The sequence below is a fragment of the Periophthalmus magnuspinnatus genome, chromosome 16 (genome assembly GCF_009829125.3).
Source record: "Periophthalmus magnuspinnatus isolate fPerMag1 chromosome 16, fPerMag1.2.pri, whole genome shotgun sequence".
In the NCBI taxonomy this organism is placed as follows: Eukaryota; Metazoa; Chordata; class Actinopteri; order Gobiiformes; family Gobiidae; genus Periophthalmus; species Periophthalmus magnuspinnatus.
The window spans coordinates 17,659,228-17,675,785 of NC_047141.1; the positions used below are offsets into that span (position 1 = coordinate 17,659,228).

The 16,558-nt window shown below is 39.6% G+C and overlaps 3 protein-coding genes across 3 annotated transcripts in view; 2 read left to right on the forward strand and 1 right to left on the reverse strand.

The window, feature by feature from the left end:
• LOC117383668 (E3 ubiquitin-protein ligase RNF19A-like) overlaps positions 1 to 16,558 on the forward strand; it is an 85,989-nt gene that overhangs the window by 19,120 nt on the left and 50,311 nt on the right. The gene's annotated exons all lie outside the window — the stretch shown is intronic.
• LOC117383762 (sperm-associated antigen 1-like) lies at positions 530 to 11,376 on the reverse strand. The gene is made up of 18 exons (XM_033980981.2): positions 11,231 to 11,376; positions 10,989 to 11,148; positions 10,789 to 10,911; positions 10,648 to 10,718; positions 10,429 to 10,544; positions 10,250 to 10,355; positions 9,827 to 9,957; positions 9,520 to 9,626; positions 9,231 to 9,366; positions 7,533 to 7,979; positions 6,228 to 6,327; positions 5,449 to 5,601; positions 5,123 to 5,280; positions 3,813 to 3,954; positions 2,900 to 3,026; positions 2,631 to 2,807; positions 1,728 to 2,036; positions 530 to 1,037 (listed from the first exon to the last, which is right to left on the reverse strand). Exons 1-18 carry the CDS (start codon positions 11,374 to 11,376, stop codon positions 909 to 911), a joined length of 2,838 nt encoding a protein of 945 aa, XP_033836872.1. The 3' UTR covers positions 530 to 908.
• fbxo43 (F-box protein 43) lies at positions 12,855 to 15,743 on the forward strand. The gene is made up of 6 exons (XM_055228112.1): positions 12,855 to 13,504; positions 13,556 to 13,687; positions 13,775 to 14,500; positions 14,580 to 14,682; positions 14,942 to 15,133; positions 15,427 to 15,743. Exons 1-6 carry the CDS (start codon positions 12,885 to 12,887, stop codon positions 15,673 to 15,675), a joined length of 2,022 nt encoding a protein of 673 aa, XP_055084087.1. The 5' UTR covers positions 12,855 to 12,884; the 3' UTR covers positions 15,676 to 15,743.

The window sequence follows — 16,558 nt, forward strand, 5'->3', positions numbered from 1 at the left end:
CAAAACGCTACTGCTGTCAAACAGGACACAACTGAATGCAGCAGACGTTCCTTTCAGGATAAAATAACTTTACCAAGTTCTCAAATAAAAAAAAAAAAAAGAAATAAAAAGCAACATTTGTTTCTTCATTTAATAAAACCACCAAAATTGTGCACCTTTTCCAAAAAAATAAGCAAGAAATGTATAATTTTCATTGGTGGTAAGATAAATATGCTTATATTTTAGGCTAGTCCAGTATTAGACTAGTGATCTGATTTGACTATTGACTGTTCTAGCCATGTGCAATACATGGTACTGCATGGATAATTTTATTATTGCCACTAGGGGTCATAACTCTTGTATATTATGCTGTATTGGCTTGCATAAATTAAAGGGTATGGGCTAGGATTGAAAGAGAATTTGTGCAAGCTAGGAGCTTGCACAAATTTTTTTTTGTGGCAGCAGGCAAAGAAGACTGATAACTTGACAAAAACAGATATGTCACAACTTTTAATTCTTACAAGGGGAAGCCAAGAATGTATTTTCCATATTTTTCTTCATGCTATCAATATAAATCTACAATGACATTCTCTCAAAAGTACTAACCTCCACTTTAAACTTTATACTCAATAAACCAGTTCATAGCAGCTGTATCTGACCTGAGCTGATCTTGTTATGTAACAATGTACATTGCACCCACTTTATCGATAAGTGAGTAACCCACATTACATATATTGCATCAACTGTTACACAACCCGTTCATGTGTTTGATGGTAGTAGAAAAGTACATCTGCATAGCAAAAAATATACAGTCCTAGTCTTTGATTCAAGCACAAAGTAGGGGGATACTGTCTCTTATTGCACACTGGAGTCCTTGTGCCTTGTGTTTTGCATAGATCTCAGGTGGTGAAGGTAGGTCATGCAGAGGGTTAGATATATTTGTTGGCCAGATTTTGCACGTCGTTTTTGGTGAATTCCGAGCTCTCCGTGGCCGAGAGGTGGTCGAATAGCTGCGTCATGGTTTTGCGGTCGTCCTTCTCAAGCAACATAAGAGCAACCTGTCAATACAATGGAAGAGATGTAGTATTAAGGTTGATTACAAAAAATGACCACCATTCTTAAATGTTAAACACATTAATTCATAGCTCTTTTCAATTTTATCAGTTCTTATTTACAATATTTGAATGACCACAACTACAGAAGTATACAAAGGATGAACTGTCTTGCCTAAGGACACATTGACAACAAGTGTTGTTTGTAGCAGGAATCAAAATGCCAACTTGAGCAGATATTTCTATCCCTTTCAGCCTGTTAAAAAGTTAAATTAATGAAGAATAGCAAACCAACAACCTTTTTACTGTGCAGTTAGCAGTTCTATTTGCACTGCATTAAGTCCTGGGTGTAACAGTAGTTAGAGGCTGTCTGTCAGTATGTCAGCTTTAGCCCTCTGATTAGCAAGCAACTGTCTAGGACCCCACCCTTTTCCCAAAGCATGTGGGGACGGGCTCCGTTTAGTGATGTACACGCAGCTAAAATGAATGACTCAGAACATTCCTGTTCACAACGTGTTCTAACAAGGCAACATAACAAAAGCTTGAGCAGGAAGTAATGATTCATTACTACATACTTGTTTACTCTGATAACTTCAACATCTTCAGCTATGCATCCTGTCTTTTTTTAGTCCATATAAAACAAAACTACATTATTGTCTATAATGACACTGTATTATTTCATGACCTCATTCTTACCTTGAACCTGTCTGCTGTGTGGAGGTGACACAGGTGATGGTAGACCAGACCTGGATCCCTCTGAAGTAGATGTGAGTCCATGGTGTTCATAAGAAATATTATGGTCTGTCCATCCAGCTGGGTGCTCAGATATCGGGGCAGGGTTTGGGGAGGGGTGGAGGCTAACAGCTCAGCACAGGCCTGTGTATCCCCATTGCAGCAGGCTGCACTCAGGGCCTGTCCAAACTCATAGGCGTTCGATGGCTTAATGTTAATACTGATGTTCTCTCCCCTGCTGTGAGCTGAGGGTGTGTCCTCCTCCCCATCCACCTGAAGGACAGTAAAGTCAAATTACATGAAAATGAATTGTGTGTCTTGCCAGGTAGTCCAGGGACAAGGCCCTAGTCCCTGGACTACCTGGGACTAGGGCCTAGTCACTAGGGTGATCACCTAAACTCCTAGTTAAAGAAGGACAACTTGCTGGTTGTCGTGGAACATGGAGAGACAGACACTGAAAAATTAAGCTCATGGATAATAACTGCAATAACATTTTCTGTTTTTATCAAATGTAATGCACAGAGCCTGGAACAGCAATAAGTACCAACATATTACAACCCTGAAAGATTGTAATATGAAAGACAACAGCCTACAACTACAAATCTAAAAAAAATATAAAAAATACTGCTAGCCTACACCTCAACAGGTACTATTTAAGGGTAAGACAACTCCCTTGTTCCTATGTGTCCCTTTTGTAACTCTTGAGTGACACTTGAGGTCATATTCTTTTAAAATGTCACAACCACGCAATATATTTCACACATCCTGTACTAAAGCATTGGTGGTTACACTTTGGAGTTTTTAAAGCCTGAAACTCCTTAGTCATTTTCCTGTGGTGGTTTTGTTGTAGTGATAGCTGTGTTATACCTCCGTAATGGGGACACTCTTTCTGGGTTTGGCTGGTGAGGCGTTACTGTTAGCGTTAGCATTAGCCAGGCTTTGCCTCAGCAGCATGGTGACCTCCTCCAGTTCCTTCTCTGCCTCCTGCACATTGGGGTCCTGGTGCAGCACTTCTTGTAAATCTGAACTGCAGGCCAAGTAATCCTACAGCACACAACAAACATTACATTTTCAATCTAACATTATTGTTATATAATGTATTAGCAACAACCCCACATGTGTATATCCCCTTTTACCTTGAGCCCTTTGTTGGCCATTGCCCGTCTGTAGAAGGCTTTCTTATTGGTTGGCTCTAACTTCAGTGCTGCATCACAGTCCTGTTTGGCTTCTGCAAACTGCTCAAGCTTCAAGTAGCATAGGGCTCTAAATGCAAACGCAATCAATAAGTATCTGTATCAAAAGCATCTTGTGTGAATCTTCATATAAATTAACTAAATATATAAAAAGTGAATCAAATAACAGTTTACAGATTGTTAGCCTCCTAGCATAATGTTTTAATTTTTCAAGGTTTGCAAAAACACAGAAAAAGAAACTAACTAAGATCTTTTTTAAAAGTGTTTATTTGGCTGTAAAATATTTCTGAAATCTCAATTTGGCCCAAAATGACTTAGGCAGTTATGATATGAGGTTGTCAAAATGTAATTGTTAGGGGTTTGCTACAAATATACAACTGCATGTGTACAGCAAACACTTCAAATTATTCTACTATTAAGGGTTTGCTCTGTATCAGGGCCCTATTGTGAAAGTGAATGGTTGACCAGGTGACAGTGAATCTAGTCCAACCTGTTCACAGACAGATTATCAGATTCTTCAGAATATATCAATGATTTTGACATTAATGTATCCAGAAATCCCCCAGCTGCTTCCTGAATGATAGGCCAGTTTAGATCTGACATTCATATATAATTTATTTTCTGAAATTTATTTGACTCGCATATTTTGTGAATCTGTTGGTTTGGTGAGCGTTGTTGAAATCTAACAATATTTTTTATGTACTGGGAACAAAAACCACATCAAACCCACTGCTTTAAGGTAATCTGTTAGGAATGTTCTAATCAGTGCACTATGGAAGCCCTGATGCAGAGTCATTTCACTTCTATCAAAGTGAAATGAATGTGAAACATGAAGTTGTTTGATTGAGTCTCAGACCGGTTTGTGTAGACCGCACACTCCTCCGGCTTCAGCTTAAGGCATTCCGTGTACTTTCCCACAGCGTCTTTGTGCTGGCCATTTTTCACATAATCATTCCCTTCCTGCTTCAGAGCCGAGAACTGGACTTCTGCTCTGCGCTCTGCAAGACAAAAGTCAACATGAGACATGAGTATAGCTAACAACATTTAGACAGATCAGCCATAATATTATGACCACCTGCCAAATACTTATGTAAACAGCCAGCATCAATTGTAGTCATTAGTGAATTGGATCAAACTATTGAGAGCAGTCACTCGTCATTTCATTAATGGAGCTCAATAGTCCCACCCATTTTGAAGCCCCTGCAGTTGTGAGAGTAAATCTCCCATTCATTTTTCCAATAGACTACAAATATGAATAGAGGAAAGGCATGACAGAAGCTACTCTATCCCATAATGTAGTTGTTTTCAGTCCAAAAACAAAAATGCATTTTAAAAAATTTAATTAAATTTTTCTTTTTGGTAGGTATCTGGGAAAAATGAATGGGGAATTTACTTCCAGAAACAAATGGTGAGCGGTAAGTGTTGAGTTCTATAGGTCAAATTCGTTATAAACATCTACAATAAAGCATAGCAATAAACCATTTGTTGTTTAAAATAGAGGCATTTTGAACCCATGGACCTTGGTCTGGTCGCGTGAGACATGATGCATGAAAGTCAACTCAGCGATCATTCACAGTGCGGATGGAGACTAATCAATTTGCTGCAGAGGGTCTAGGGGGAGCAGCAGTGTGCCAGCGGGGCTATTCTTTCATTATAGTGCTTAAATATAACAGCTTTAGCCTGAGCCAGGGGAACAGGAAATGCACCGTCAGAGAAGAGAGGTGACACAAACTCTGGGTCAGCAGAAGTGACGGAGAAGATGGAGTACTTAAAGTAGACAGCAGACAGAATGTACATGTTGATAAATTTAAAAACTAAAAACTTTGTCATTGTGGCTTATGGCAAACTTGAAAGCACATTGTCTTGGGAGACAAATGTGTTATTTATGAATTTACATGACTTGTCCTTTTGTAAGTCTAGAGAGTAGCTAAGATTCTGGTGAAAACACAGATTTACATTTTGTTAAAATATTCTTAAAGGATTAAATGTCTACCCCAATGGTATCTAAATTATAAATTAAATATATACTTATATACCTAATCTATATACTTAATAGGCACAGGTATAAAAACTACAGGATATTCAAGCCAAATGGGACTTTCTGATACACTTTTCCCATTTAACATGATAATGCATCGTGCTGAAACAGCTGTTGTTCCTACACACCTGCATCTCTTTTGGCCTTGTCAGCACGGGCCTGCAGTACCTCTTCACTGGGCTGCTCTGGTCTGCGGTGCTGCTGAGCGGACAGAGGCACCAGGGGGATCTCTGGGAGCTTATCTCTCCAGTCAGCACCGTCCTGTTCAATCAGCAACCGTGTGATCCTGGAATGGGACAGTGAAATCATAATAATAGAGCTGTTGTGTTATGTAACATGTAACAAAGAGGATGTATTAGTTGGAAAGCCTTAATTAGCTTGTAACAAATTTGGTTGCCTTTAATTGTAAGTAATTTTAATAAAGTGTTTTTCTATCCCATAGTGAGACTGGTACCTGTTGACGCTGTCGTGTGCAGCCTGGACGCTCATGTCTATTTGCAGGACGGTCTTGTAATCCACATAGGCCTTTCGGTAGTGCTCCAGAGACTCATAAGCCATAGCCCGGCGCAGCAGAGGCTTGAGGGAGAAGGGCTGCAGCTCCAGAGCCCTGCGGTATAAATAGACCAGGTGAGACAGGAGCACAGTCTGCCGTCTGCACTGTGGATGCTGCTGTCTGGCAGGCCTTGATGTCTATGCATCTTGTATTTTGTGCGCATGACAATTTTCCCCTTGTGGGACAATAAAGTTTATCTTATTTTTTCTTATGTAAACATTACAACTATATACCTTTATATTTAACTATTATATCTTCTCCTACTTCTGTGATTAAGGTGCAAAAATAAGCCTCTAATGTATCTTGTCCATAAGCATCATATAGTAAAAGATTAGTATTTCATTTAGTGGTGGGAGTTCTGTAAAATGGATAATATCACATATATTGGTGATATTTCCAAATTCAGAATATTGAGTATTTTAGTAGTATTGAGTAGTTTATGATAAAAATAAAAAAAAATTAAAAAGCTACAACAAACAGCATACTTGCATTATAATCTTTCAAATAATGGTAGAAATTCACATTTCTGTACTTTTCATTCCAGACCATTCATGTTTTGTGTGCTACTGGAACCTAAACTAAGACATTTACAAGCACTATTTGGCACACATATCATCAGAATAAAAGCTAAAATATAAACATTCATTTTGTCAAATGTTTTTTCAGTGTTAGATACTCACTTTGTGCAGTCCTGTATGCAGTCCTGACTGTTTCCATCTTTGAGGTAGCAGGCTGCTCTGTTTGAGTAGAGTATGCACAGATCCTCCGGGCTGTCAATCCCTGTACGCACACAAAGCATATGGTATAGTGCATAGTGAGACAGTGGGGTTATTTACTACAACTGGGCTCCTAAAATAGCACATTACATTTTTATAAATCAGTAATGGAAAAGTGCTAGTGTTAATGTGCACTTTATAAGCCAGTGGGATCAATTATTTAGAATGTTTACCTTTTATATATTTGCCAGTGTTTCAGAGTTGCAGTCTATTTGACATCCAACAATAAAATCAACTTTTTGTGGCTGCTATTACTTATAGTCAAATCATTTTAAGGGATTCATCTTCTGAAGCATAATCCATCACTCCATATGTCCACATGTACGTGCTACAGTGCTGAGCTTTCACACAGTGCTGCTCCATTTAAGAGGAGCCATGAGGTCATTGTGAAGCACTGGCATTAAACTGTACATTAGCATTGTACATATCCTCAGATTATTCAGTATATGATATGATAATGCTGGAGTCACATCACAGCAGTCTCCATCATTTTCCTTACTATAAATGTAAACCAATATTCTCAATGAATCACAGATCGTCAGGCAACTCAGTCTTAGCTTGTCTACAACTGCCTCACTACCTGCACATTCAGCGGTGCAGTGCCCACATTATGAATGACCTCAGGAAAACACAGCATAAGCACGTGATGAGTGTCCTGACAAGCAGTCGTTTCTCTTCCTCCGTCAATTGCCCACTTACTCTCTTTCACTCTCTCTCTCCGCTCAATACGAGTTATAGTCCTGCAGATTCAATTTCACAGTGAGTGGCGCTAGTCATGTGACCCTGTGGCAGACCTGAGCTGAGAGGCTTAGCACCGGGCCCAGGCTAAAAACACTGTCAGTATCCACTGCATCATTGTGACGCAACACACTTAGCATCAAGTCACTCAATCTGGGAGTTAAATACTATGGTTTCATTACATAGTTTCATCATCAATGTTCAAAAATGTTTTAACCCCCTCCCTATTTAAACAGATCACATGCTGTTTTAATTTGAGTAATATAATGTAAATAAAACAGGAAACGATACACTAAAGATCCGCTAGTGTAACAACAAGGACATGACCTTTGATTTATTGCTAATTGAGCCTAATGGACTGTACTAATAAGTCCCAAGGGCCTATTTCCTTGTATTTGAATAACACAAAGTGAAAGTGAATACCTCTGACAGAATGGATAACCCACACATGAAGCATTGTCCAGTCCTTACCTGAGTCTGTGTAGCCCTGAATGGCTTGTGAGTATTTCTGCAATGCATCAGCAAACTGCCCATTCTTAAACAATAGGTTTCCCTCATTCTTGAGCCTGGACAGAGGCAGGGGCAGAGCTCCACATGGGGCGTCCAGGTTGACAGTCTCTTTAGCCTGTCCCCCAGCGGGACTCTTCCCGATCTGATCTTCCTGTGCTGAGGCATTTGAGCCTCTCTTGCCCGCCCCGTTGGCCACCTTGTCCTTAGATTCATGGTTGACTTTGTATTTATCTGCACTGCTTGCCTTTCCTCTCCAGGGAGTGTGGTGGTGATGATGGGTGTCGCTGTGAGGGCTGCTGTCCCCTTTGCCGTGGGGCCTCTTCTGAGCGTTACCCATGTCTGGGCTTTGAGCCGGAGCGGCTGGGCTCACCTCCCCTCCTTGAGGCTGTATACGTTCAACCGGACAAGCTGCAACAGAGAGGGAGGGGCCAGAGAGTGAGGGACGAGTGCTGACACTCCCACAGGAAGTTGTCATTTCAGTATAACAAGAAAACAGAAAGACATAAAGAAATTAGCTTGCACAAATTTCCATTCACTATTTACTATAATAACAGGCAAGATTATGATGTTGATCTGCATGTTGCATTTAGAAATCATGCAATATAAAGTTGGCCCATCGTTTCAATGATTAAAGATTTGATTTATTTTGAAAACTTTGTGTGTATAGTAATAAATAAAGCACTGTGTGGTCTTATTATAATGCAGAAAAGTGGACAGTTTGTTCAAACACACCCAGTTCTTGGCTTTTAGTAAAAACGTAAAAAGTAAAAGTAAATAATATTAAGCATTTTGTCGATAACTTATCTTTGATTGTTTGATGTACATTTCTTTTCAATTATTTTGAGCGTTTTATATAAAGATACTATCCTTTGACATAGCGGAAGTAGTCGTTGTTACATCAGACTGGGGGAGGGCCTGACTCAAACCACATTAGAGCAGGGAGTTCCAGGAAGCACCTCGTTCTCACAGCTTTACTCTACACTGTGTGGGGGCAGGGCTCATAACTCACAAATGCACCCTCTTAGATACACCCTTTCTTAGTCACAGTCATGTTTCCATAGTCTAAAAAAGTCTGTATCTTTTATCTATAGCACCATAGCTACAGGATTTGTGGGAAAAGGACTGTCTGTCTGTCCTGCTATTCATGGCTTACTCTGATGTTTGGCAAACCCATGAGTGGATTAGAGGGCAAATCCTAGGCTAGGCAGCTATAGTAGGGACTTAAGCTCCTGTTGAGCAGTATAGTGAGCAAACTTTAGTTAAAATGTAAAAATAATGAACTACATACCTCTAATACAGTCTTTACATTAGACAGAAAAAATAAATACAACGATTTGGTTACTTTAAATTAATACATTAGGAAAGTAATGCAAGGTTTTTAATCGCAGTAAGTTATTCATTTGTAAACAGTTACCTCTACATCGGAGATTTTATCATAAACAATCTCTGCAATAATATGAGGCATAGATTGTTTCATGAGATATTTATATCATATTAATATTATATATTGCAATAAGGGCATGTGTATTAGTTGCAGTAGCAATTCAGGTATTAATATATAAAAAAAGGGTATATATTTTTTTTTACTGATTTAAATTTATGTGTTATATAAGTTATGTGACAAATGATTGATTATGTATAAAACCCAAAAAATCTCACCCTTCAATCCTCCTTGCCTCTTCTCATTGTGACCGTCATCCCCATCCACTTCTTCGATCAGAATTTTCTTCCCTTTGCGTTTCTTCTTTATCATTCCCTCATCTTGCAACTTCAGTTCAGTTTCAGACAGAAGTTTCTGAAATATAATATGATATTATATAATATAATATAATATAATAACTATTCCTTTTGGTATTTTCTTTTGTTTAGTATGGTCATGTTTATTTTTCTCTCAGGGATGCAGTGACACCTAGTGGATGGGAAATGTTATGGGTTCAACAGTACCAACCAGAGCTGCAGGATTCTGTGGTTCCTGTTTTAGCACTGTCCTCAGATCTTCAGCTGCAGTTTCAAATCTCCCTGTGTTTGTGTACACGGTAGCTCGACGTAGCAGTGCTGTGGAAGAAATAGCATTCACATCATTGAATACTGAAGTAATATTCTGACAACTTCAAATGAGTAAAATTATCTTTTGTTATATACCAAATAATATGGGCCATTGCAAACGACAGACCCTGAATAATAATTGTTACCATGTTGCCTGATGTCTGTGGTCACACACGTGTTTTAAAATTCATTTTTAAACAAATGATCACCTTTTATATTTCCCGGCTCCATCTTGAGGACTCTCTGACAGTCTTTCATGGCGTTGTTCCAGTGCTTCAGTTTGATCTCTGCTTGGGCCCTGTTATTATGAGCTATAATTGTTGGTAAAATGGAAATGCTCCTGTTGTAAATAAAAAAAAACAAACATGCATTGCCATAGAGCAAAATAAAAATATTGAAGGGAGGGAAGTGAGTGGAAATTTTATTGCAGTTTAAGGTTATGCTTATTAATGCACACAGAGTGAAAAACATAGCGGTCAAATCTCTGTGCTCATATGTATCATATTTTTTGGCCATTTCAGCAATGTCAGCAGTATATATATTGGTTAGCGTAGGCGCATTTCTAATTAACAATATGCAAAAACAACCCTCAGACAAACAAACAAACAAAAAAAACAAACATAAAATTTAACCTGGAATAGTATGCCATGGCCTCCTCATAGTCCTTGGCTCTAAAAGCTTCATTGCCTTTGTCCTTCTCACGTGTGGCCAGGTTGAGCTGCTCCCGTTCGGCCAAAACTGTAATCAGAAGAAATGTTCATTTTACATTTCATAGTACGTGTAAACTGTCATAGAAATAGGAATTGCATACATGAGGCATCCAAGGTAGTTCTGAGTTTGGAAAGTCCTGTATTAACAATAGCAGGTGTGTCACTGGTGGTGCTACTGTTGCTGTCAATTTGTTCACATTCTTTCTCTACATCAAACCTAATTCATGGGAAATAAAAGAAATTAAGGACAGCATAATTCAATTTATAAATGGTGGATTTTGCATAAGTAGATAGTTGAGGAAAATAAGGTTAGAACTCACTTGTCCCATTCTTGATAGTCACGTGGAAGAGGACGTTTGCAATGATTTTTGTTTTGTTTTTGTTGGATGTCCTGATACAAAAAAATAGAAGACTTAATAGATTGTCACTGATAATAGACAGGATAATGGTCACATTTTTACCTTATTGAATGCAACTGACTGATTAGAACCTCTTATAGGTGGTATGTTTTCTTTTATTATATCATTAAGGAGGGGTTGGTGTTTTAATGAATCTTCAGTCTTTTTGGATTCTTCTTGCCACATCTGAAAACATTACAGGCAAGGACAAGATAGTTACACACAATGAAATAATAATTTAATGTTGTATTTATTAAGTTAACCTTAAGATCATCAACAATTTGTCCCCATTCATCTTTGGATAGGCTGGCTGCTGTAGTGACTGGCTTGTCTGTTATGAGAAGTCTGTTCTTTGGGTCAAGCAGCTCAAGTCGGGTCTCACAAAAACTTATGAGATCAGGATAAATGCCCTCCTCTCCAGACCTTAGTATAACATAATATAATATAATCTGGATATAGAAATAAACATGCCATTTTGTCCAAATTATATCAGACTGATACACACCTCAGTACTTTTAAAATCTTTTCCAAATACTTCACATCTTTGCACTTTTCTATATACCCATAGTCCAGGTGCTCCACAGGAACCTTCCCATTGTAGTCAATGACAGCGCCTTGGTTTTGTAGTGAAACAAATTCTTCTGCAGTCATGTCTTGTGTGAGAAGTGGTTATGAAACAGACACACACCAAAGTTGATTCAAAATTGTTGACATAACCTCCTTAAAAGAAAACTGTATTAGCAAACTGCACCAAACTGGAAATTAAACAGAATATCGAAAATGTATGGATCCAGACACATTTCTTGCTAATAAAGAGCTTGTTTACACGTGGGAATGTTGCTAGGTTGTTCTGTTAACGCTATTTTATATTGAATAATTTAAATGTTGGGTCTTAGATTTTGAGAAATGTACTACAAATAAATAATAAAATACAAGCAAATTGCTGAATTTTTATCGTTAAAAGACAAATCTAAATAAGTTACCTGATACTGTCCCGTGGCGAACGAACGTATCTTTGTATGGTTGCTATGGTAACGTACACGGAAGTACCGCGGGCTCAGATGGGAAATACGTCAGACGTACAGCATCGGGCTCCAAATTTGAAAACGTGGCTTACTCCTGTTCTTATTTGGCCCAGGAACATGAAGGACACAGTGGCGACTGGGGGCTGATTTGTGGGGCCTACAATTTTAAGAAGAGGGCTAACACTGCAAACGGCTTGGCAAAATTGATCTATTATAATATTTTCCATGGTGAGTTAAACGTTTTAGCGGTGTAATATTTCTTTGATGCTTTAGCTGATTAGATGGCCTAAAACATCACCTGCAGCTAGCAAGCTAAAAAGCGCAAAATTTAGCAGTAAAAAAACAAACAGTATTTTATTTAATTTTATTTTAAATACGTCTACAATGATAAATAACCATATATGATTCGTGTTTCTATAGGTTAGCTTGGTGAAATAATTCGTCAGCTAAAGTTTAGTCTTCATGTTCTATCATTTAAACAGGGTTGTTGTGATGTATCCAAAGTGAAATTGTTTCTTAATGATGCTATATGTGGATATGATAAAGTAAAAACATACAGTAGATTATACTGAATGTGTCCAGTGTGCCCCCATCAAGTAGTCCCCGTTTTTGGCGGTTACTGGTGTGTTTGTAGCGGCACCACAGCGTTTGGAGAGCAGGGATTTAAAGCGTCTCCTGGCAACCCTAATGAAACAGCTGAGACTGTTTAGTGCCACCAGCTGAGCTAATCGTCAGCTTGGTGCTAATGAAGAAGGTATACTGTAAAGTACATGTACAATATTAGAATGTGTGACTGTAGAGAACAATGAGATATCCCTGGTGTTTTATAACTAACTCACAGTCTCAAAGAAAACCTCACTGGTCACTGTGATCAAATACATAAGGTCTTCGCACTGGTTCTTTATTGTAAGTGTTGTTAGTAATGTGCACTTAATATTTGAACTACTAGAGCATTATGCCAAGGTCAAGCCAAGCTACATGTAGAATTGAGAGATTGCCACAAGATGGACAGTGGTTTTCTCAGTGACAATATCTAGTCATAGTAATGGTGTCGGTTGGTAATTTAAACCTTTTTTTTTTAATCTTTTTTTTTCTACAGATTTATTGAGTCTTTCTTGACTCAAACAAGAGGAAATGCAGTGCACTCCAGAACCCAATGTCTTCTTTAATAGTGACAAAGAGCGTGCCTGTTATGATGACTGCTTTGACAGCGGCTACTCTGGTTTATTCTACACCCCTCAGAGTATCACCAGAGATGGGTCTTTGTCTTTGGGTGAGTCGGATGAAACCCCCAAAGAGAACCTGCGGCTCTCTGCCGCTCCCAAGGATAGAACCAGATTTTGGAATAAAGACAGGGCTGCGTGCTGGCCCTCAACTGGTTTGTGTGAAACTCCCAGACTATACAAAAGGGATGCCTCGTTGCAGCACAGGCTTGCTTTATGCAAATCTATTTTAGATGTAAAGGCTAATCCCACAAAATCCCCAAACAAAAGCCTCAGTAATTGTGTATCGGGGCAGTGGCTGAGCACTTCTCTGGACTCTTTGGACACTGTGATTGGCACTTTATCCACAAGTACTTTAGCTTTGGACCAGGACGTACCGCTGTCAGGGAGGAAGCGCCGCCACCTGTATTCACAGGTGCGGACTTCCACCCTGGAAGATGGACAAGCCACGTTTGAACAGCTCTCCAGTTTTGACCGAAGAGTTTCACTCTCAGATGCTGATTTTAAGGAGAGCTGTTCTCCCTCATCTCCCTCAGAAAACGCATCCCCCCAAACCCCACACACATCAGACAGCACATCCACACAAACCCCACGCACAAACAAGCTCTTCACTGTTATGTTCAAGAAAAGTCTTCATTCCCCAGCCTGTAATGATCTTAGTGATAGCAGTGTGTTGTATACACCATCAAGCCTGGACACGCCCAATTACACTAGGTATGTTTTTGATCTTTGTGTAAGATATTTGCGTTTTGGCATGTGCTTGAATATTTACTCAAAGTCTTTTAAATGGCTTCATTACAGATCTGTTTGTGAAGACAGTGGCTTCAGCTCCCTGACCCTAGATAAATCTCAGGACTCGTCTGTGGATCATGATGGGTCGTTTCAGGAGCTTCTGCTCTCTGCCTCTAAAGGAAACGGTATAACCCCAAATCTGCTAGACACAAAGCGTCGCCCCCGGTTACAGCGTCAGAACAGGCTGTCCACTCTGAAGGAAGGGGGCTCTCAGTCAGAGGATGACCCCACAGAGAGAAGTAAACAGGGGCAACAGCCTCTTAAGGAGGATGAGGTCTTCACTGGCTCCACTCCTTTCAGAGCCCTTTCCATTAAACCAAGAGGCTCTGTGAGCTTTGAAAGTGTGGTCTCTACAAAACAGGACTATGGAACTCCCCTGAGGAGGACCTCTGCCAAAGGAGAAGGCAAAACACCCTTTAGCTCAGATTCACCTCCTTCGAGGAACACTCCTCTTAATCTGTCCATGACCCCAGCGTTACAGCTGGTCCATGCCATGTGCCAGCAGAAAGCTCAAGCTTTGAATGGCCAAAGCCCGAGTCTAAAGGATGAACTGCGATCCACAGCAGCCCTGGTGCATACTCCAGTCACATTTAGGACCACTATGCCTCTGGCTGGGCTCATAGGCAGGAAGATTGGTGTGGGCACAGTGGATATCCTTACAGAGCTTAACAAGAGGAACCTTAAGCACATCCTGTCGCTCATACTGGGACTTCTGACCCCAAAGTGCATCTATAGGTGGGACCTACAGTCACTATTCATTTGGCATAAGAGTGAAAAGTGATGCATACTAAAAACATGTGTTTGTAACCTCTAGATGTGGGAAAGTGTGCAAGAGCTGGAAGGGGATCATTAAGCAGGACAGACGAGCAAGCTTCAAACGTAGGAGTCATCTAAGTGAGCTCAACTCTTCGTTAGAGGTAAGGCCTGGCCTTGGAAAAATGTTAAACATCTGCAGAAGTCTAAGCCTATTACACAAACACAAAACTTTGTTTTTCTATTGTTTAAACACAAGGATAAATTTAACATTTAGAATCTTAAAATTGCTATTACTTTAACTATAGGCTAATTGAAAATTCTTTTGAGGTGCAACAACACAATCCCAGTCTCTTTTTATACTCAAACCACAAGTAGCCTCATGTACAGGTAGATGTCCTAAACTTATGTTTCCTACAACAGGGGGCTGTGTCCCATGTCCCGGAGGCAGACACCAGAACAGCTCTGCTCAAACGCTCAGCTCTGAAGACAGTCCAGTCCCAGTCTAGGAGCCAGAGCTTCTGCACTCCTCAGTCTAGCAGCCGGAGTGCCACCCCGCTACACAACAGCACTTTTACCTCGGCCAGCAGCAGCAAACGAGACAAATTCATAGAGGTGAGAGGCTTCATTCATTTGTTCTTGATTAGTTTTTTCCTCACTACACTTGAGAATGAACCTAAAGGGCCTTGTGCTATAACACGTAATGGCATCCCAGGTTTAGCTGTAATTGTATCGGAGTATTTAAACCAGGAGGGCATGTTACCACTATGTCTTAAAGTTTTATTATTGAACATTAGGCTTACTGGGGCATTTTAGATCAGTTTCCTGACAACTGCCAGATGTTTAGATTTATTTTACCTGATATATCAAGCCACCCTTTTCTGAAACAATTGTCTTATACATTTTAGGTGGCCAAAACCCTTTTTAATGATGAATGCCTGAAGCCCTGTCCCAGATGTCAGCATCCTGCTCGCTGTCACTCTGTGAAAGGGGAAGGCGTGTGCAGCAGTGCAGACTGTGGCTTCCAGTTTTGTACTTCCTGCCTGTGCGCATTCCATGGCTCCAAAGAGTGTGGCAGTCACTCTGTGAACCGACGCAAAAAAGACGTCCTTATCCCAGGCAGTGCTCAGAGCAAACGCAATATCAGACGCCTATGACCAAATATGCACTTTACCCAATACTGTGATGCTGTGTTATGAAATGTTTTACAGGGGGCTTGACTTTTAGTCACATTTGTATTGGCCTGTTGCTCTGTACTGTATGTATTTTACCTCATCTTTTTTTTTTTTTTATTGCATTACAATGTGTTTTTAATTATGATTGTAAAGGAAGTTTACCAGCACATGCACTAAACCTTGCTGAATGTTTGATTTAAAAACGTTTTTTTTCCCTAATTCTTGAATGAATTTTGACTTTTACATGTTTTTTCTGACCCTTTTTAAATAAAATGTTGTTTTTTTTGTTTTTTAACAAAATGTATACATGTTTCTATATATTTTTTTTAATCATTGAAATTGCAGTAGCATCTACAGCATAACTTTGAGCTGCATTCCACACATGTTTTCAAGTCAACGTGCCACTTAAGTATATGCCTATCTGGCTATTGCCAGGTACTGCCTTCACACTGGCATTTGTTGGTATTTGGCGCCATCTGATGGTGTAAAAATGGAACAAATTATTGACCTCTTAAATTGTATTGTCTTGCATTTGTTTAGTTTAGTTTTGTGTGAATTGGTATGAATATGAATTAATGAAGTTACTTTTAAATGAATAGTAGCCAAAAGAAAAGTGGACTCCAATGCCTCATCTGAGCAGTTTCTAGTTAAACTTTTACTGCCCCCCTGTGTTTTGAGAAGGAGTCCACTTCCATAGCAACTGCAGTGTGTCTGTAATTACAGCACCTCTCACTCGCAAAGTGTGTCTGTGCAGAGCTTACCTGGACGCGCCAGGCAAGAGAATATTTGAGTCATTTTTCTGTGCCCTGAGCTATGTGTGGCGTTCTCTCCACAGGTAAGGCCTGATACTTCATCTTTATTGACT

Bases quoted from the DNA above. Each gene is read 5' to 3' on its own strand.
- fbxo43 (XM_055228112.1), top strand. From the start codon at position 12,885: ATGCAGTGCACTCCAGAACCCAATGTCTTCTTTAATAGTGACAAAGAG. The intron at 13,688-13,774 runs GTATGTTTTTGA...GCTTCATTACAG, and splicing joins GACACGCCCAATTACACTAG to ATCTGTTTGTGAAGACAGTG. The intron at 14,501-14,579 runs GTGGGACCTACA...TGTAACCTCTAG, and splicing joins ACCCCAAAGTGCATCTATAG to ATGTGGGAAAGTGTGCAAGA.
- LOC117383762 (XM_033980981.2), bottom strand. From the start codon at position 11,376: ATGACTGCAGAAGAATTTGTTTCACTACAAAACCAAGGCGCTGTCATT. The intron at 5,281-5,448 runs GTACCAGTCTCA...GTCCCATTCCAG, and splicing joins GCACACGACAGCGTCAACAG to GATCACACGGTTGCTGATTG. The intron at 2,037-2,630 runs GTATAACACAGC...ACTGTCCTTCAG, and splicing joins AGAGTGTCCCCATTACGGAG to GTGGATGGGGAGGAGGACAC.